Raw genomic sequence first — 21301 nt, 5'->3', positions numbered from 1 at the left:
TTATGAAGCGACCACCAGTTTGCGCAGTGCCTTGTTGACAACTTGCATCCATGGCTTCGTGGGATCTGCACCACAATCGAACCCTACTGAACTCGGGACTCATCTGACCAGGTAACGGCTTTCCAGTCGTCTAGGTTCCAACCGATATGGTCGCGAGCCCAGGACAGGCGTTGCAGACGGTGTCGTGCTGGTAGCAAAGGCACTCGCGTCTGTTGTCCGCTGGTATAGTCCACTAACGCCAAATTTCGCCTCACTGTCCTAATGGATACGATCGTCGTATTGATTTCTGCGGTTATTTCACGCAGCGTTGCTTTTCTAATAGCACTGACAACTCCACGCAAATGCTGCTGCTTTCGGTCGTTAAGTGAAGGTCGTGGGCCACTGCGTTCTCCGTGGTGACAGGTAATGCCTGAAATTTCCTATTCTAAGCACTGTGAATCTCAGGATATTGAATGCCCTAACGATTTCCGAAACGGAATGTCCAATGCATCTAGCACCAACTAGCATTCCGCATGCAAAGTATGTTCATTCCCGTCTTGCGGCCATGATCACGTCGGAAACATTTTCACATGAATCACTCGAGTACAAGTGACAACTCTGCTAACGCACTGCCCTTTTCTACCTTATGTGCGCAACACTACAGCCATTTGTATATGCTCACGTTGCTATCCCATGACTTTTGTCACCTTGGTGTATGCTGCCTGTGTCATTTCGTGAGTGGTGTTTTCGCTTCATTACTTTTGTGTAATGAGCGATTTAGAAATGAAAGAGTTTAGAGAGTGGCCAAAGAATGCCAGGTTGTGCTGTTGTTGGCTGTAGTACTCACAATTGCAACATTAAATCAATTAAAATACTGCTTCTTGCTTTCCTTCGCGACGTATGGGTACAAAACATTTAACTGTCGAAATGCTGTAGAAAATACGTTGTGAATACTGTACTTCCTAGAACACGTTCTCGTCATTTCAAAAAAAATGATTATGTTGGAGACTTCTGTGCGGAGCTGCTAAATCTACCGGCGAAACAAGAGTTTAAGAGAATGACTCATTTCCATCGTGTTATTTGCCTTGTATTAGTAGCGCCAGTGATGGCACACCACGTCCAACACAAGAAAGGACAAATGTGAGATACAACAAGCACAGAGACTTTAGAAAAGCTTTCACCAATGAAGGAGAGTGTATATTTACAGATGAAGTTATTTTTAACGATTCAAGTCAGAGTACAGAATTCGACAGAGGCATTGTAACGGAAAAATGCTCAACTGAAAAACGAGTGCACGAAACTGCGAGATTTTCAAAATCAGTTGTCGTCGATGTAACGACGTCTGTACGATGACTAAAATAATAAAAATACAACTGTGTCTCATGAAATTAATCGAATTGGGGAAAATATTATCACCTTATCAAGTCAGAAGATTGTTACTGAGGTCAGAACGAGTTCGATCCATGAAAGAAGACCTAGACGAGTTGATTATTTTGCGCGTCGCTTCGCAGAAAATTTACAATTTTCAAAAGGAAAAACTCGGATATCCTTCATCTGCAGCGTCGACCTTGCGTATTTAGGTAGACAGCAGATTCAGTTGTCATCCAAGTATACTGAAGGATATTTTAGATATATTAGCTAATTAAAATGCTCAATAAAAAATACCAGTCATTGGATATTGACCAGCCGTAGTCCCATACTCCAGACAGAAGATGGAGTTACAGTCATAATTCGAATGCTTTTTGCAGATTAGGCTCTTGCGTAATTTTTTGAGTGAAAAAGACAGTGTCCACCTATTAGTTGAAGTTTTTTAACCTTTTCACGAATACAAAACGAAAATGAACCTTATATATATCTTTTTTACAGGTTAAAACTGTTCTCAGAGCCGACTTTGAATACTGTATGCTCATTTCGACCATTTACTTTGACGGAAAACTGCAAAGACAGACTATACTGTACGCTTCGTTTGCGTGTTTCGATTCGATACATGTCTACATTTTTTTAATCAGCAGCGTCCGCTTAAAAGTTAGCCAAGTTACAGGATGTAGCAATAAAATTCTAGCACTAGCACAATAACAATTTACATTTCATTATTTTAGCAGAACCTAAAACCTAACACAAATACATCTCATAAGTGCGCAGTCCACATGTTACAGCACTGTTCCCGAGGTAGACGCTGTTCCTTAACGACGTCACAGTATCTGCCATTAGCATCGTAGGGGGCTTACTGCCAAAACTTATTTTTCTAAGGACCCTGGTCCGCGACACTACTGAACTCCAGTTGGCTCTGTAAAGGCTAGGCTACACAATGACACTAGGTTGCGAAACCAAATTTCGAAACTGCGCTTCCGGCCACTGTACATGCACGACACGCGGTTGCGCAAGTCGCTATCGACGCTAAACCGTTTCGGCTTCTTTCAACTTTGGGAACACGCAACTAGTGTTCCGCGCGGTTTGCGGTTGGTTGGTTGTTTTGGGGAAAGGGATCAAACAGCGAGGTCATCGGTCCCATCGTATTAGGGAAGGATGGGAAAGGAATTCGGCCGTGCCGAAGCGATTTTGGGAAAACACGAAAAACCTAAATTAGGATGGCCCGGAGCGGGTTTGAGCCGTCTCCCTCCAGAATGCACCTGACCTCTAAAGTCTTGTGACATTTTCCTTTAGAGGTACAACATATCACTTTATTTCGAATCATCCTTTTCCTAGGTTTCCATAACTTTAATTGTCGATCGAGTTACATTCCAGAGATGTTTGCGTCCTAGTTCAAACACCGCTATAGCCATTTCCGTTCTACTCGCTGATAACGGCTCAACTTATCACTGAGACCGTAGTTATGCGGAATGCATTCTAGGGCAACGTAACTGTGAAATGCATAAAAGGATCGACAGTGCGAATTCATTTATAACTGCGAATTATTTACGGATTCTTATCGCTCAAGCACTTAAGAAATACTAATAGAAATCCGACTGCGATGAATTCAAAATATATGTTCATGTTTCGTGATCTTATCTGGAAGGCTAGAATTTCAGAGTCACTTTATTTTGTTGATCGATGAACCTACCGCAAGTGCCAATTTTAGACATTCAGATTATTCGTATTAAATTCTACAATAACTAAAAATTTTATCCAATGTCAACTGCCGCCAGATAAGACGGATATTGTCGTCGTATTGAATACTAGCACTCGCAAACAAAGCACTCTCGTAGTAATGGTTATTTTGTATTAATGCCTGGCAAGCTCTAGTGTAGGGGTACATTGGGGACCGTGTTTACGTAACCCAACTGCCAAGAACAGTAATCAGCTCAGCGAACGCATCCGTTTTGCTGTGATGACCGTTGACAGCATGTTGCTACAGAAGGTATGGAACGTACGTGACTGCCGTTGGACTTCATGAGTTGCCTTGTCACCGCCTAAAGTCCAGTCAGTGAAATGTCAGTAATCAGTGATAGCGGCCAAAAAGGGACTGTGTTACCAATGGCATTGTCAGTGTATTGCCTGGGTTTCAGTGGTAGATTGTTGTAGAACAGTCTGAGTTGCCTTCTGTACTTCTCCATGAGTTGCCTTGTCATCGCCTAAAGTCCATTCTGTCTTTAATCTTGTTCAGAAATAGTGGCCATGCGACCATTTAGGATGATGCCCAAGGTACTGTGACTTCTGTTTAACTTTATGACGACCTGAATAGGAGGGCTGTAGTGATGGATGAACTGTCATCCCTTAAAATGACATACTTGGAGCTTTTGAGATCTTGGTGTACGATTGCCAACGGCGAGCCATGTAAGTGAAGAGGAGGAAGAGAAGGTATACGAATGTGAACTACATGCTTTTTAACCTTGCCTACAGTTCTGGCAATGCCAGTATTTCATGTACATCTGTAACCTCACAGAACATCTGTAGAATGTAAAATGCAACCTTGGTGAGTTTATGGTTCTATTCATGATTCTATCACATGTGTACATGTATTACTTTGGAAAATATTGGGCTTTGGAAACGAACAAGTTATTTATAATAGCCCTGTATATTAATATTTTGTTGATGACCTTCGTCTCATGTGTTTTATCACTGTCTAATTCTTATATTTTGTAAGTAGTCTGTTTACAACCCCTTGCAAGTTGCGACGAATCTGATTGCTTTACTCGGTCAAGACACACCAGGAATCACAACTAATTTTCCCATGGACAGTGCACGAGTTGGAGACATTCCCCTACCCTCACTTAAACGGAGTTAATCCCAACCGACAAAAATCTGACAAATAAAGGATCACTTTTTCGAAATCCTGTAATTGCCTCCCTTTGCGACGCATAACTTTGAAATATGGCTCAAAGGTGCCTACAACGTCCTCTGTAATGGTGAAAAAGCGTGGCACCCTGTGATGTCACTCTCGGTCATTTTACCCCTCTTTTGACGTTTCTGCGATGCAGGTCAGAACCGCGCATCCGAAATTGAAATCACACGATTTGTTATGGGTGGCCGAGGAAAACGTTTCGGACACACCGCCGCTCATAATCGACTCGAAAAGGCACCAAGAGGGGGAAGGGGGTGGCATAAAGGGCATCAGTGAAACCATGACGCCGGCCGGAGTGGCCGAGCAGTTCTAGGCGATAAAGTCTGCAACCTCGCGACCGCTACGGTAGCAGGTTCGAATCTTGCCTCGGGCATGGAAGTGTGTGATGTCCTTAGGTTGGTTAGGTTTAAGTAGTTCTAAGTTCTAGGGGACTGGTGATCTCAGAAATTAAGTCCCATAGTGCTCAGAGCCGTTTGAACCATTTGAAACCACGAAATCATCTCTTTTCCTGGGGCGTTGGTTCCCACACATGTCGCGGTCGATAACACCAAAGGTTGACACTGTTGACGCCGTCGGACGTTTTAATTCATTCCTAAGAACGCTATGTAGCTGCATTCAATTATATGTGATCGCACCCGTTTGGACTATAGCGTGCCCATAATTTTTGCACTAGTGTACGGGTTGGAACCACGAGGAACCATTGAAAACCATTCAAAAAGTTTGAACGTGATCTGAATCAGCAAAGGGTACTTATATGCTTTATCAACCCTTCTGACGCGGCTGCTACGGTCGCACGTTCGAATCCTGCCTCGGGCATGGATGTGTGTGATGTTCTTAGTTTAATTAGGTTTAAGTAGTTCTATGTCTAGGGGACTAATGACCTCAGATGTTAAGTCCCATAGTGCTTAGAGCCATTTGAACCAATCAACCCTTCTGTTTTCCGCCATCCTGTGGCGGGATCACTGGGCAGTGCAACATTAATATGTGCATCAATAAAACGGCAAAGGGCCCTCTAGGACCCCCAGTTTGGCATCACCTTCGGTGACACACCACCACGTTTATTGAGCATGTTAATAATATACGAGGGCTATTCATAAGGCGAGATCCGATGGGGCGCGGAATGGAAACCACAGTGACAATCCGATTAAGCTTTGCACAGATGTGTTGGGCAGTGTCTCTAGTATGTGTGTCGATCGCGTCACGTCGCTCTTTTCGGTTCAGAGTGCGCAGTGAGTACGTAAAGATGCTTAGAACAATAGTGTCTCCCGCCAAGTATGAGGGCCTGGTGTGACATTTCGCCTGAATTCATGCAACCCACAAAACATAACTGTCATACGTTTCCTTCTGCATGACAATTCTCGGCCGCACGCTGGAAGGGCAGTGAAGACGCTCCTGCAGCGCTTTCGATAGGAAGTGTTTAATCGCACACAACAGAGCCCATAATAGACTCTCCCTGAGTTTCATCTCTGCTGACATGAACCACTAGCTATGAGGACAACGTTCTGGCACAGACAACGACCTGTAGGCCATCGTAGAGGATTGGCAAGAAGAACAGGCGGCTTCCTTCTATGACGACGGTGTCGGGAAGTTGGTACAACGCTACGAGAAATGTCTAAATCGGAGCGGCGACTATGTAGAGAAATAGCTGGAAGTGCAGCTAACTGTTGCAAATCAAACATCTTTTATTTTCATGGTGGTTTCCATTTTGCGACCGATCGGACCTTACATTCAGAATAGGGATCGTACCTGTCAGAAACTTCGACACCAATTCAGCCTGGCCGCTGCTGCAGTGTATAAACGTAGGAAAACTGCAACAAGAGGGAATTCGAGGCGGTTGCCTAACCTTCAGGAGCTAGTGGAGCCACCCCGCAGATTTGCGACCAAAATTTCTGAAATTTCTAACATGCACAATATCAGTGCGTCGGTGTTGCCAAACTGATGTTGCAGTCATGCATAATAATACCAGAGGAGGGTGCGATACAGGTGGGCCGAAAACACATACACACCCGTTGCTGCTTCAGAATGATTTTGAACAGTTCCTAGCGTTCCACCCTGTATACCAGAGCAAGAACTGTGGTCGCGCACCGGCCACGGTGACCGAGAGGTTCTGGGCGCTTCAGTCTGGAACCGCGCGACTGCTCCGGTCGCAGGTTCGAATCCTGCCTCGCGCATAGATGTGTGTGATGGTTCAAATGACTCTGAGCACTATGGGGCTTAATATCTGAGGTCATCAGTCCCATAGAACTTAGAACTACTTAAACCTAACTAACCTAAGGACCTCACACACATCCATACCCGAGGCAGGATTCGAACCTGCGACCGTAACGGTCGCGCGGTTCCAGACTGAAGCGCCTAGAACCGCTCGGCCACGTCTGCCAGCTGTGTGTGATGTCCTTAGGTTAGTTAGGCTTAAGTAGTTCTAAGTTCTAGGGGACTGATGACCTCAGATGTTAAGTCTCATAGTGCTCAGAGCCATATGACCCACTTCGTGGTCGCGCTACACTCCAAAGGGGTCGGATGACGTTCACTGAGGCTGCAGCCCCACGAGGTCTTTAGAGAGGGTTGAATTACAGAAAGGGTGTCAGCAGTGTCTAATGTTGTCAAGAACATCTGTCTGTCACTCATCGCACTGCAAACTGTCGTTTTTAACCGCGAAATGGGTGGGAATCAACCCACCAGGGAAACGCTTGGTTTAATTGACGCTCTTTATGCCACCCCTGAGGTCATATCGTGTCAGTTCGAGCGGACGTGTGTCTGAAATGTTTTCCCCGACCAGCCATACGAAAACCGTGTGACTTCAACGCTGAGTGTCACGGTTCTGGCCTCCATTGCAGAGATGTCAAAAGAAATAGTGACACGTAGGTAAGCTGTGACCGAGCGGTTCTAGGCGCTTCAGTCTGGTACCGCGCTGCTGCTATGGTCGCAGGTTCGAATCTTGCCTCGGGCATGGATGTGTATGCTGTCCTTAGGATAGTTAGGTTTAAGTAGTTCTAAGTCTAGGGTAATGATTACCTCGGGTGTTAAGTCCCATTGTGCTTAGAGCCATTTTTTTAGGATGGGCGGTTAGGACCTTCTCTTCTTATGACATGTCCACGGTGGCTTAGGCAATATGTGATGAAATTTGGTGCCAATGTGACATCATTAAGCGACCTTACAGCTCATATGAACCTCCGAGCTTTGGTCTTTTTTCGCATGTATCGACCCTATCAGGCCGGATTGCGGGAGGACGTAGAAGCAGTTCAGAGGCGGGCTGCTAGATTTGTTACTGGTAGGTTTGATCATCACGCGAGTGTTACGCAAATGCTTTAGGAACTCTGGTGGGAGTCTCTGGAGGAAAGGAGGCGTTCTTTTCGTGAATCGGTACTGAGGAACTTTAGAGAACCAGCATTTGAGGCTGAGTGCAGTACAATATTACTGCTGCCAACTTATATTTCGCGGAAAGACCACAAAGATAAGAGAGATTAGGGCTCGCACAGAGGCATACAGGCAGTCATTTTTCCCTCGTTCTGTTTGGGAGTGGAACAGGGAGAGAAGAAGGTAGTTGTGTTACGAGGTACATTCCGCAACGCACCGTATGGTGGTTTGCGGAGTATTTATGTAGACGTAGATGTAGATGTACTGCTGTTTGGAGCGTCTCCGAACCCGAGGGTGACGTCGCAGGGTGCCGCGCGTTTGCACTATTACAGGCGAAGACTGTAGGCACCACTGAGTCAAATTTCATACTTAGACGTCGCAATTGGGGGGCAATTATGGGGTTTCGAAAATGATTATAATGCTCAGTGTAGTGGCGCTATAACATGAACGCTTGCCTACCGCTGCTGCTGCTGCTGCTGCTGCTACTGTGCGCGCTGACGTCAGCTTTCTCGGCGTTCGCAGCTCTTCGCGGTCGGACTCGTGGCGGCACGCGGCGCCGCACCACCACTGCGGCATCCCGATGCGGCTGCTGGACCCCAAGCGGCGCGCCTCCTCGTGGCTGGTGACGCGCAAGACGTCGCAGGACTCGAACCTGTCCAGCTCGCGCAACGACTCGTCCGGCTCGGCGACGACGGCGAGCACCAGCACCTGGAAGCTGTCGCGCTCCAGCGCCTCCAGCGACGCGCGGCACGCGCAGGCGGCGGCCGTGGCGGCCGCGGCGGCGGCCGCGGCTGCCTCCATCGTCGCGCCCTGTAAGTCACGGCGCTGCCGCTCCGCGTCTAACACTCTTCCTCTTGTCAGTTATTACGAGGGCAATTCAAAAAGTAACAGCAAACTACTAGTATTAAATACAGTTCCGCACTGTCGCCTGATAAACAAAGTAAGAGCCTACGGAATATCAGACCAGCTGTATGGCTGGATTGAAGAGTTTTTAGCAAACAGATCACAGCATGTTGTTCTCAATGGAGAGACGTCTACAGACGTTAACGTAGCCTATGGCGTACCACAGGGGAGTGTTATGGGACCATTGTTTTTCACAATATACAGGGTGTTACAAAAAGGTACGGCCAAAATTTCAGGAAACATTCCTCACACACAAATAAAGAAAAAATGTTATGTGGACATGTGTCCGGAAACGCTTAATTTCCATGTTAGAGCTCCTTTTAGTTTCGTCAATATGTACTGTACTTCCTCGATTCACCACCAGTTGGCCCATTTGAAGGAAGGTAATGTTGACTTCGGTGCTTGTGTTGACATGCGACTCATTGCTCTACAACACTAGCATCAAGAACATCAGTACGTAGCATCAACAGGTTAGTATTCATCACGAACGTGGTTTTGCAGTCAGTGCAATGTTTACAAATGCGGAGTTGGCAGATGCCCATTTGATGTATGGATTAGCACGTGGCAATAGCCGTGGCGCGGTACGTTTGTATAGAGACAGATTTCCAGAACGAAGGTGTCCCGACAGGAAGACGTTCGTAGCAATTGATCGGCGTCTTAGAGAGCACAGAACACTCCAGCCAATGACTCGCGACTGGAGAAGACCTGCAATGGACGAGGCAATTCTTCGTGCAGTTGACGATAACCCTAATGTCAGCGTCAGAGAAGTTCCTGCTGTACAAGGTAACGTTGACCACGTCACTGTATGGAGAGCGCTACGGGAGCACCAGTTGTTTCCGTACCATGTACAGCGTGTGCAGGTACTATCAGCAGCTGATTGGCCTCCACGGGTACACTTCTGCGAATGGTTCATCCGACAATGTGTCAATCCTCATTTCGGTGCAAATGTTCTCTTTACTGATGAGGCTTCATTCCAACGTGATCAAATTGTAAATTTTCACAATCAACATGTGTGGGCTGACGAGAATCCGCACGCAATTGTGCAATCACGTCATCAACACAGATTTTCTGTGAACGTTTAGGCAGGCATTGTTGGTGATGCCTTGATTGGGCCCCATGTTGTTCCTCCTACGCTCAATGGAGCACGTTATCATGATTTCATACGAGATACTCTACCTGTACTGCTAGAACATGCGCCTTTACAGCTACGACACAACATGTGGTTCATGCACGATGGAGCTCCTGCACATTTCAGTCCAAGTGTTCGTACGCCTCTCAACAACAGATTCGGTGACCGATGGATTGGTAGAGGCGGACCAATTCCATGGCCTCCACGCTCTCCTGACCTCAACCCTCTTGACTTTCATTTATGGGGGCATTTGAAAGCTCTTGTCTACGCAACCCCGGTACCAAATGTAGAGACTCTTCGTGCTCGTATTGTGGACGGCTGTGATACAATACGCCATTCTCCAGGGCTGCATCAGCGCATCATCAGGGATTCCATGCGAAGGAGGGTGGATGCATATATCCTCGCTAACGGAGGACATTTTCGACATTTCCTGTAACAAAGTGTTTGAAGTCACGCTGGTACGTTCTGTTGCTGTGTGTTTCCATTCTATGATTAATGTTATTTGAAGAGAAGTAATAAAATGAGCTCTAACATGGAAAGTAAGCGTTTCCGGAAACATGTCCACATAACATATTTTCTTTCTTTGTGTGTGAGGAATGTTTCCTGAAAGTTTGGCCGTACCTTTTTGTAACACCCTGTATAGGCCTATATCTCTGACATCTATCTGTTGCAGAATTTTAGAACATGTTTTTTGCTCGCATATCATGTCATTTCTGGAAACCCAGAATCTACTCTGTAGGAATCAACATGGATTCCGGAAAAAGCGATCGTGTGAGACCCAACTCGCTTTATTTGTTCACGAGACCCAGAAAATATTAGATACAGGCTCCCAGGTAGATGCCATTTTCATTGACTCCAGAAGGCGTTCGATACAGTTCCGCACTGTCGCCTGATAAACAAAGTAAGAGCCTACGGAATACCAGACCAGCTGTGTGGCTGGATTGAAGAGTTTTTAGCAAACAGAACACAGCATGTTGTTCTCAATGGAGAGACGTCTACAGACGTTAAAGTAACCTCTCGTGTGCCCCAGGGGAGTGTTATGGGACCATTGCTTTTCACAATATATGTAAATGACCTAGTAGATCGTGTCGGAAGTGCCATGCGGCTTTTCGCGGATGATGCTGGAGTTTCCCAGCGAAGTGTGGTAGGTCCGCTGTTGTTTTCTATCTACATAAATGATCTTTTGGATAGGGTGTATAGCAATGCGCGGCTGTTTGCTGATAATGCTGTGTTGTACGGGAAGACGTCGTCGTTGAGTGACTGTAGGAGGATACAAGATGACTTGGACAGGATTTGTGATTGGTGTAAAGAATGGCAGCTAACTCTAAATATAGTTAAATGTAAATTAATGCAAATGAATAGGACTAAGAATCCCGTAATGTTTGAATACTCCATTAGTAGTGTAGCGCCTTACACAGTCACGTCGATTAAATGTTTGAGCGTAACATTGCAGAGCGATATGAAGTGGGACAAGCATGTAATGGCAGTTGTGGGGAAGGCGGATAGTCGTCTTCAGTTCATTGGTAGAATTTTGGGAAGATGTGGTTCATCTGTAAAGGGGACCGCTTATGAAACATTAATACGACCTATTTTTGAGTACTGCTCGAGCGTTTGGGATCCCTATCAGGTCGGATTGAGGGAGGACATAGAAGCAATTCAGAGACGGGCTGCTAGATTTGTTACTGGTAGGTTTGATCATCAAGCGAGTGATGTACGGGAAGGCGTCGTCGGAAATGCTTCAGGAACTCGGGTGGGAGTCTCTGGAGGAAAGAAGGCGTTCTTTTCGTGAATCACTACTGTTAAAATTTAGAAAACCAGCATTTGAGGCTGACTGCAGTACAATTTTACTGCCGCCAACTTATATTTCGCGGAAAGACCACAAAGATAAGATAAGAGAGATTAGGGCTCGTACAAAGGCATATAGGCAGTCATTTTTCCCTCGTTCTGTTTGGGAGTGGAACAGGGAGAGAAGATGCTAGTTGTGGTACGAGGTACCCTCCGCCACGCACCGTAGATGTAGATGTATACAGAGAAGTTGTAGCATTAGAAAACTGCAGCGAAATGCAGGAAGATCTGCAGCGGATAGGCACTTGGTGCAGGAAGTGGCAACTGACCCTTAACATAGACAAATTTAATGTATTGCAAATACATAGAAAGAAGGATCCTTTCTTGTATGATTATATGATAGCGGAACAAACACTGGTAGCAGTTACTTCTGTAAAATATCTGGGAGTATGCGTGCGGAACGATTTGAAGTGGAATGATCATATAAAATTAATTGTCGGTAAGGCGGGTGCCTGGTTGAGATTCATTCGGAGAGTCCTCAGAAAATGTAGTCCATCAAAAAAGGAGGTGGCTTACAAAACACTCATTCGACCTATACTTGAGCATTGCTCATAAGTGTGGGATCCGTACCAGGTCGGGTTGACAGAGGAGATAGAGAAGATCCAAAGAAGAGCGGCGCGTTTCGTCACAGGGTTATTTGGTAACCGTGATAGCGTTACGGAGATGTTTAGCAAACTCAAGTGGCAGACTCTGCAAGAGAGGCGCTCTGCATCACGGTGTAGCTTGCTATCCAGGTTTCGAGAGGGTGCGTTTCTGAATGAGGTATCGAATATATTGCTTCCCCCTACTTATTCCTCCCGACGAGATCACGAATGTAAAATTAGAGGGATTAGAGCGCGCACGGAGGCTTTCCGGCAGTCGTTCTTCCCGCGAACCATACGCGACTGTAACAGGAAAGGGAGGTAATGACAGTGGCACGTAAAGTGTCCTCCGCCGCACATCGTTGGGTGACTTGCGGAGTATAAATGTAGATATAGATGTAACATGTCAAGCATTTGAAACGCTCGGGAAGTGAAGATGCATCCTTTGAGAACGTTCCGAAATACGCCGACGGATGGCATGACAAGCTGAATAGGAAAGGCAGTTGAAAGAAAATGGCCGCGTTCCTAGCTGTCAGCACCGTAGGAAAACAGCTAGCAGTAATACGGTTTGTATGTTCGGATGGCGTAAAAACCTCGACAAATCCATAGGCGGATGTTGGAAAGGTTTGTAGATACCTGCAATCGTGAGAGAAGGGTGTACGAGGGGGTAGATGCCTTTAAAAGTGGACTTGCGTCAGTCTCAAATCAGCAACGCTCTGGTCGTCTCAGCACGGTTGTTACGAACAACTTAAACTGGAAGGAACACATAGAAAATGTTGTGGGGAAGACTAACCAAAGACTGTTTTTTTTTTTTTTTTTTTTTTTGGTAGGACACTTGGAAAATGTAACAGATCTACTAAGGAGACTGTCTAACTACGCTTATCCGTCTTCTTTTAGAATACTGGTGCGCGGTGTGGGATCCTAACCACATAGGACTGACTGAGTACATCGAAAAAGTTCAGAGAAGGACAGCACGTTTTGTATTATCGTGAAATATGGGAGAGGGTGTCACAGAAATGATACAGGATTTGGGTTGGACATCATTAAAAGAAAGGCGTTTACCATTGCGAAGGAATCTTCTCACGAAATTTCTATCACTAACTTTCTCCTTAGAATGAGAAAATATTTTTTTGACACCGACCTACATAGGGAGAAACGATCACCACGATAAAATAAGGGAAATCAGACCTCGTACGGAAAGGTATAGATGTTCGTTATTTCCGCTCGCTATACGAGATTGTAATAATAGAGAATTGTGAAGGTGAACCCTCTGCCAGGCACTTAAATGTGATTTGCAGAGTATCCATGTAGATTTAGATGTAGACGAGAATGTAGGCCGCGCTAACGCCATGACTTGTGAGAACCGACGTATTTCTGTCGAAGTTTCAGCCAGAGAACTGAATATCAGTGTTGGATCCGCTCATACTAGCAGTATTAGCGAGATTCTCAAGTACCCTCTTTTGTGTACACGATGCTCACTGGTAAACACAAGATGATGAGCTTTCAGGTTGCCACATCATTTATGGCGTCATACAAGACTGAAGTACACAACTTTCTGACACGCTACTGCCGCGCGGGATTAGCCGAGTGGTCTGAGGCGCTGCAGTCATGGACTGTGCGGTTGGTCCCGGCGGAGGTTCAAGTCCTCCCTCCGGCATGGGTGTGTGTGTTTGTCCTTAGGATAATTTAGGGTAAGTAGTGTGTAAGCTTAGGGACTGATGACCTTAGCAGTTTAGTCCCATTAGATTTCACACACATTTGAACTTTTTTTTTTGACACGCTACGTCACAGGAGACGAAACCTGGGTGCATCACTATGAAACAGAAAGTGAAAGACAGTCTCCCGAATGGCGACACACGTCTTCTCCAGCCTAGAAGAAATTCAAATATGAGCCCTCTGCGGAAAGGTCCTTTTCACCCGCTTCTGGGATACGAATAAGCCAAGTTTGGAGTACCGTCAGCAAAGGGGTGAAACACTGGACAGTGGCCGGTACAGCGCCATGTTAAATAACGAGCTAAAGCCAGCAATAAGGAGAAGTCGCAGAGGACTTGTGTCAAGAGTCGTTGTTCTCCTTTACGACAACGCGTGCCCTCACGCCACCGCTACAACTCCTGCCGACATTAGGAGATCGAGATTTCAGATCGTACTGCATTCCTCATACAGCCCTGATCTCGCTCCTGCGGATTACCAGGTTTTTGGACCCCTGAAGGGCTATCCGGAGGACCGTGGTGAGCAAGATGCATAACGTAGGGCACCGCCTGTCCGCTTGGACTTCCTGCACGATGGCTGTGCGTAGCAGGTTGCGTCGCAGTCCCTACAGTCGCACTTTGCGCAAATTACATGCTGCACAAAGGGACTGTGGCAACCCATTCGATTTATTGGTCCACCACTGTTATGTCTGAGGCAATTTCTACCAAACTGTGTAAACGTACCAATTGCAACCTGGAAAAATAAAACGAGTACGAGCACCTCTACGGCTGATGGTGGGAGTGAAAAGGAGTGATATAAAAGCTTAATTCAGGGCTGCCTGGAATAATTTAAACCAAATCTGGTATATATTCATTTTAGCAAGTTTTTATTACGTAGTTCGCTCTCTTGTCTGTCTGTCTGTCTGTTCGCTACAAATTTCGCAATTGATATTTAAACTTTCCCATGAGCCAGAGACTTGAAACATTCTACATAGCTTTCTTGTCTGATGTATGATAGCGGATGCTTTTTACACGAATGTCATTTCTCCCTTTTCCTGTTCCAGTCAGAAGTGGTCTACAGCAAGAACGCTTGCTGGTAAGCTTCCGTGTCATGTTGATTCTCTCTAATTTTTACCTTCACGATCTTTTCCCGAATTATACGTAGGAAGAAGCAATATATTGACGGAGTCAGGTAAAGAGAAACTTAAATAAACCTGAAATTTACCAAATGTCTCTGTTATAATCCCCTCACTATGTTTGAAATCGATTGAAAAATTCACACACACAACGCTAAAAAGCACAAAAAAATTACTTAAGTAACAATTAATTTCTAATAGACTACATTTTTAAATAGGACTAAGAAGTATAATATTTCTCCTCGCTCCATACGGATTCTTAATCCCCCAAATTTGTGATTGCGGATTTTTAATAGCTACCAAAAACGGGGGCACGTGGATAAGGAGGTGAACTATATATACGTGCATCATTTAGGAAGTACCGCGACATGCATCAATACTATGTACCGCACGCGCTCCTCGTTTTTCAAGTTTCCCACGTATTTTCATAGCTATTAAAAATTCAAAATCACGGATTTTGAGAACCGTATGGCTTTAAGGTTTTGTGTGGGGCTAGGAGAAGCTATTTTAGACCTTCTAGTTCGATTTAAAAACGTGATATATTAAAAATTCATTATCACTTACATAATTTCCGATTCAGATCGCTTCCTGGGCTGTCTGAACACGCGATTTTCACTTCACTCTTTGGCTTGGCTTATGGCTAGCAGGAGCCACCTGTTTGTTCTACTGGTCCACTGGTCTCTGTGTGGCCGCCAGTGCGAGTGATCAGAAACTGTGTTCTACCTACGCCGATTACAGTACAAGCTGTTTATAAGGAGTGTAGACTTTAAAACTTTTTCGTTAGGTCTCACAAAACAGCTGTTGCAAGGAAATAGCACGGTTTACAGACTAAATCGGACATAAATGGTAGCAAGGAAGGAAATTCCAGTCTTTGAGTGCAAAATGTCAAAACTATAATTAAATTTCTTCACTAACATTTACATGTGAATTTTTTCATGGATTCAAGTCTCCATTACAGTATTAAATTTCCTCTTAAGTGTAGGACACCATTTAACAAAAATAACTAAATGAAACACTTCCTCACTTTAAGGACTAAGAGTATAATCTGTATGGTTCTGTATAAACAAGCTTAAAAAATGATCACGGAAATTAATCTGCAGCCTACTTTCTTTATAAAGGTGCTCTATTAGCAAATGCGTACATGAATTAACATAGTCTTGTAACATGTAAAACCTAGAATGCTAACCAAACTGTGCGGCTGGTCGCGCCGGAGGTTCGAGTCCTCCCTCGGGCATGGATGTATGTGTTTGTCCTTAGGAAAATTTAGGTTAAGTAGTGTGTAAGCTTAGGAACAGATGACCTTAGCAGTTAATTCCCGTAAGATTTCATACACATTTGAACATTTTCTGCTAACCAAAATTTAAACATTTATTTTAAGACTGTTAAATGGTATGGCTGATTAAAGTTATTTTCCAGCTAATGACTGTTGTAATCACTTCAAATATTACTCCAACCGAGCGAGGTGGCGCAGTGGATAGCACACTGGACTCGCATTCGGGAGGACGACGGTTCAATCCCGTCTCCAGCCATCCTGATTTAGGTTTTCCGTGATTTCCGTAAATCGTTTCAGCCAAATGCCGGGATGGTTCCTTTGAAAGGGCACGGCCGATTTCCTTCCCCGTCCTTCCCTAACCCGAGCTTGCGCTCCGTCTCTAATGACCTCGTTGTCGACGGGACGTTAAACAACACTAACCTAACCTAACCTATTACTCCAATACTACGCAATAGACCACGTGAAATGTTTGTTTGCTTTGTTCAATCTTTAAGCTACACTTAGATGATAAAAGTCATGGGATCACAATATGCACATATGCAGAGGGCGATAATATCGCGTACACAAGGTATAAAAGGGCAGTGCATTGGCGGAGCTGTCATTTGTATTCAGGTGATTCATGGGAAAAGTTTTCAAACGTGATTATGACCGCACGACGGGAATTACGAGACTCTGAACGCGGAATGGTAGTTGCAGCTATAGGCGTTGGACATTCCATTTCGGAAATCGTTACGGAATTCAGTATTCCGATACCCACAGTGTCAAGTGTGCGCCGAGAATACCCAATTTTAGGCATTACTTCTCACCATGGACAACACAGTGGCGTTTGCGTAGAGTTGTCAGTGCTAACACGCAAGCAACACTGAGATAAATAACCGCGGAAATCAACGTGGGACTTACGACGAACGTATTCGTTAGAACAGTGCGGCGAAATTTGGCGTTAATGGGCTATGGCAGCAGAAGACCGACGCGAGTGCGTTTGCTAACAGCACGACATCGCCTGCAATGCCTGTCCTGGGTTCGTGACCATATCAGTTGCACCCCAGACGACTGAAAAACCATATCGAGGTCGATGAGCCCCGACTTAAGCTGGTAAGAGCTGATGATAGGGTTCGAGTGTGGCGCAAACCTCACGAAGTCGTTGACCTAAGTTATCAAAAAGGCACTGTGCAAGCTGGTGGTGGCTGCATAATAATGTGGGCTGTATGAACATGTAATGGACTGGGTTCTCTGGTCCAATAGAATCGACCATTGATTGGAAATGGTTGTGTTCGGTTGCTTGAAGACCATTTGTAGCCATTCATGGACTTCATGTCCCTAAACAACGATGAAATTTCAATAGGTGATAATGCACCATGCCACTGGGACACAATTGTTCGCGACTGGTTTGAACAACATTCAAGCGAATGGTTTGGGCACCCAGACCGCCCGACATGAATCCCATCGATCATTTACGGGTTATAATCGAGAGGTCGGCTTGAGCACAAAATTCTGCACCGGCAACACTTTCGCAATTATGTACAGTTATAGAGGCAGCGTGGCTCAGCATTTCTGCAGGGGACTTCCAACAACTTAATGCATCCTTCCAGTTTTATGGGATTACTCGTATTTCAGTGTCCCAGGCCTCTAGATGTCCACTGCATTTTAGAATTTTTGCTGTGGAACTGTCCTACACCCTGGGGATATGTCGTGTCGTAGCAATTGTTAACGATATCGTTGGTTGAAGATTTTCGAATTTTCAGGTGACATATTATCATTGAATCCTAGGCGTTTGGTCGGTTTTTCACAGTTCAATAGCTTCTCAAAACGTGCTGCAAGAAGCTTACACTTTTCTTCATCGTTAAGGGCAAGTTTTCCATTTACTTTCCTGAAGCATAGCGATTACGGAATGTACCCAGACACAGATTTCATGAACGATTTGCAGCAGTATCTTTTACAACATTATTTTAAGTGTTCCTCTATAGTTTCAAGTTGCTCCTTTTCAAAGCACCTTTTTTGTACTCTAATAATTTTACCTGCTCGCTTCTTCTCAAACTGACAGATTTCCCAATTACTGCTTGTTTTCCTACTATACTAGTTGTTCTAAAATTTCTTTCTTTATCTGCTTCTTCACGTTTATTATTCCACCATCTTTGCTTTCTATGCTTGTTCTCTGGACATATTTGAAATGCAACATGTAAAATTGTTTCTGTACAGCTGTTGACATCACTATCACTTCCTTCAGCATCTTTTGAAAGTCACATTCTCTTTTCTTCAAAGTTTTGTTATTAACTCTCTTAGTCGTACTGTTTATTTCATGATTTTATGTTTTGGAAAAATTTCGTGTGGATCTCAGTTGGATAGTTATCTGAATCAACTTCCATTTCTCTGTTGACTGTAATGTTCTTGATTTCTTAAAAATTATATCTGGAGAAGGTGACATGACCAGTTTCAAACTTTCCCAAGTTTGGGTATGGTGATACTAATCTCGAGTTACTTGTGTTTGCTCTCTTATGAGCTGGATAGTTTCTGATAACTTTTCGGAATGATTTCTCGTTACCCAGTTGGGTGCTGAAGTCTCCCAACACGATTATTATGTTATTCTTGTGAACTTTTTTAACAGTCTGATTTCCAGATCTTCCTAGTATTTTTCTACTTTGTCAAGGTTCATCTTGTTTTCGACATGGTCTGTTGTACGTATCACTTAAAATATAAAGTTTTACATAAAAGTGATGCCAATACAGTAAAAAACACTAATATACTATTTGCAGAACTTTACAATCTCAAGATACGTTATTGGAGTAGCCACGAAGTGTAGTACATGGTTCAGTATGAAAATGATTAGCACCTCAGCGCTGCCGCATAAAGTAGCTAGAAGTAACGCCATCTACATTCTATAAGTAAGGAAAGCCTGCATAATTGGTTTCTCATTCAGATATCTCAGTCAATTATTGGTTGTTTACGAGAAGAGCGTGTTGTGCCTAGGGACAGGATAATTTCGCGCAAACCACAGCGCGGAAAATAACGTGAAATTAGCGTTTTTTAGCGAAATGACGCGAAAACTACGATTTTTTTACGAAAGATCTCGATTTATGTCATTTTGTCATATAAAATTGTTATAAATCTGAGGATAATAGTTTACTAATATTCGTAACTATATTGAATGTTATAATTGCATTTTGCCTTCTAATCTCCTAAAGGATGAGGTCCGTTTATAATCTTCAGTTCATTTGCTGCGTAACGAACTTCTATGTGCCAACGAAAAGAGCACGAAATGAGCAAAAATAAAACGAAATTTTGCAAAAAAAACAATATCGAAGTAGCAAAGAATACTGAGTTTTCCCAAAGAACATTGAACTTGGAAAAATAAGCATTAAATTTAGCAAAAACTTCGAATTTGTCAAAAAACATAAAATTTGTCAAATAGGTACCGACTTTGGCAAAAAAATAACACCGAATTTGGTAAAAAATAACATAGAGTTCAACAAAAAACGCCGAATTTGGATAAAAATAAAACCGAATTCGGCTATAAAACAGAATTTGGCAAGAAAACCATCGAGTTCGACGAAAAAGAAACACCGAATTTGGCACGAAAATAATACCAAATGTGACAAAAAATTCCTCCGAAATTGGAAAAAGAATACCACCGAATTGGGTAAAAATAAGAACGAACTTAGCGGGAAAGTAACACAAAATTTGGGAAATAAATAACTCTAGATGGGGTAAAAATAATACTAAATTTGGTAAAAACTAACATCGAATTTGGCAAAAAAAATTATCTTGTATTTGGCAAAACAACATCTACTTTGGCATAAAATGATACCGAATGTGGAAAAAAGACACCGAATTCGCCAAAAAAATTATTCTGAATATCACAAAAAATACACTGAATTTGGCAAATAAATAATGACGAATTTGGAAAAGTGTTAACTAATTTCCAAAAACAGCCACGAATATGCCAAGGAATAACATTGAATAGGACCAAAAACTAACACCGAATTTCACTATAAAATACAACTATTTTTTTGTCCCTAGTTACGCCTCATGTAACACTTAGAAATTCTATCAGCATGTGACGAAATTCAACAGCGACAGGAGCGTGGCCTATTGAGACTGCAGTTTATCGCTTTGCGATATTGCTTTCTCACGTTCATCGAGTTCCCACGTCTGTTACAACCTGCAGTATCTCAGCTCCCACGCGACTTGCGACAGAGAAGTAGACGTATTGTCCGTCCAATAAGGCGGGCTCGTTCACCTCGTCTCGTACCTTGAGTCAGGAAATGTATGTTTGCAGCAAGACAAGTATCCATATAGACAGTGCAACGCCGTCTGCAGCACCACAGATTGTCATCACGGCGATCATTGTTGCAACGTCCTTTGACGTGTCAACAGAGAAAGGCAAGCTGACACTGGCGCCTCCAGAGACAGCAATGAAAACAGGGCTGACACCACATCGCCGTCTCAGATGAGTCCCGGTTCTGAATACAGAGAGAAATTTCTGTCTGCAATTGCCGTTGCCTTATTGCATTCGTCATCGTCATCGCCATATGGGCCAGCAAATTATACTATATCGTTTTGATGACCTAGTATTGTACAGGGACCTCGCTATGGTGTAAAGTAACACTGAAATCGATACAAATAAAATAAGACTTATAAAAGCAGCTGAAGGTTCATGTCTACTACATAAAGTTTATCCCCTGTTTCTCCACTTCGAGGGGTATTCAAAAAATGGTTCAAATGGCTTTGAGCACTATGGGACTTAACTTCTAAGGTCATCAGTCCCCTAGAACTTAGAACTACTTAAACCTAACTAACCTAAGGACATCACACACATCCATGCCCGAGGCAGGATTCGAACCTACGACCGTAGCGGTCGCGCGGTTCCAGACTGTAGCGCCTAGAACCGCTCGGCCACACCAGCCGGCGAGGGGTATTAATGTGGCCATTTTTGTTCATATTCAGCAAGATTTCTCAGTCTTTTTCCCATTTAAGATTTTTAATTTTTGCTTCCAACGTAATATTATGGGAGTATAAATAAATTATATTTGTTAATGTTTTGTTGCTTTATATCATAAATTGTTGGACACTCTGGATTTAATCATATGACGGTGTAATTCCAAACGGTTGAATCAAAAAGATGGCACCATATTCA

The 21301-nt window shown here is 43.9% G+C and overlaps 1 protein-coding gene across 1 annotated transcript in view; it reads left to right on the top strand.

Annotated features, from left to right (window-relative positions):
* LOC126413132 (lutropin-choriogonadotropic hormone receptor-like) overlaps window positions 1–21301 on the top strand; it is a 932298-nt gene that overhangs the window by 890772 nt on the left and 20225 nt on the right. Inside the window, exon 22 of the mRNA XM_050083024.1 lies at window positions 8138–8381. Coding sequence (XP_049938981.1) covers window positions 8138–8381 — 244 coding nt within the window. The remainder of the gene's footprint in view (window positions 1–8137; window positions 8382–21301) is intronic.

Source organism: Schistocerca serialis, chromosome 7, assembly GCF_023864345.2.
Source record: "Schistocerca serialis cubense isolate TAMUIC-IGC-003099 chromosome 7, iqSchSeri2.2, whole genome shotgun sequence".
In the NCBI taxonomy this organism is placed as follows: Eukaryota; Metazoa; Arthropoda; class Insecta; order Orthoptera; family Acrididae; genus Schistocerca; species Schistocerca serialis.
The sequence above is the reverse complement of the archived record's forward strand: the minus strand, read 5'-3'. Positions and strand labels throughout refer to the sequence as shown.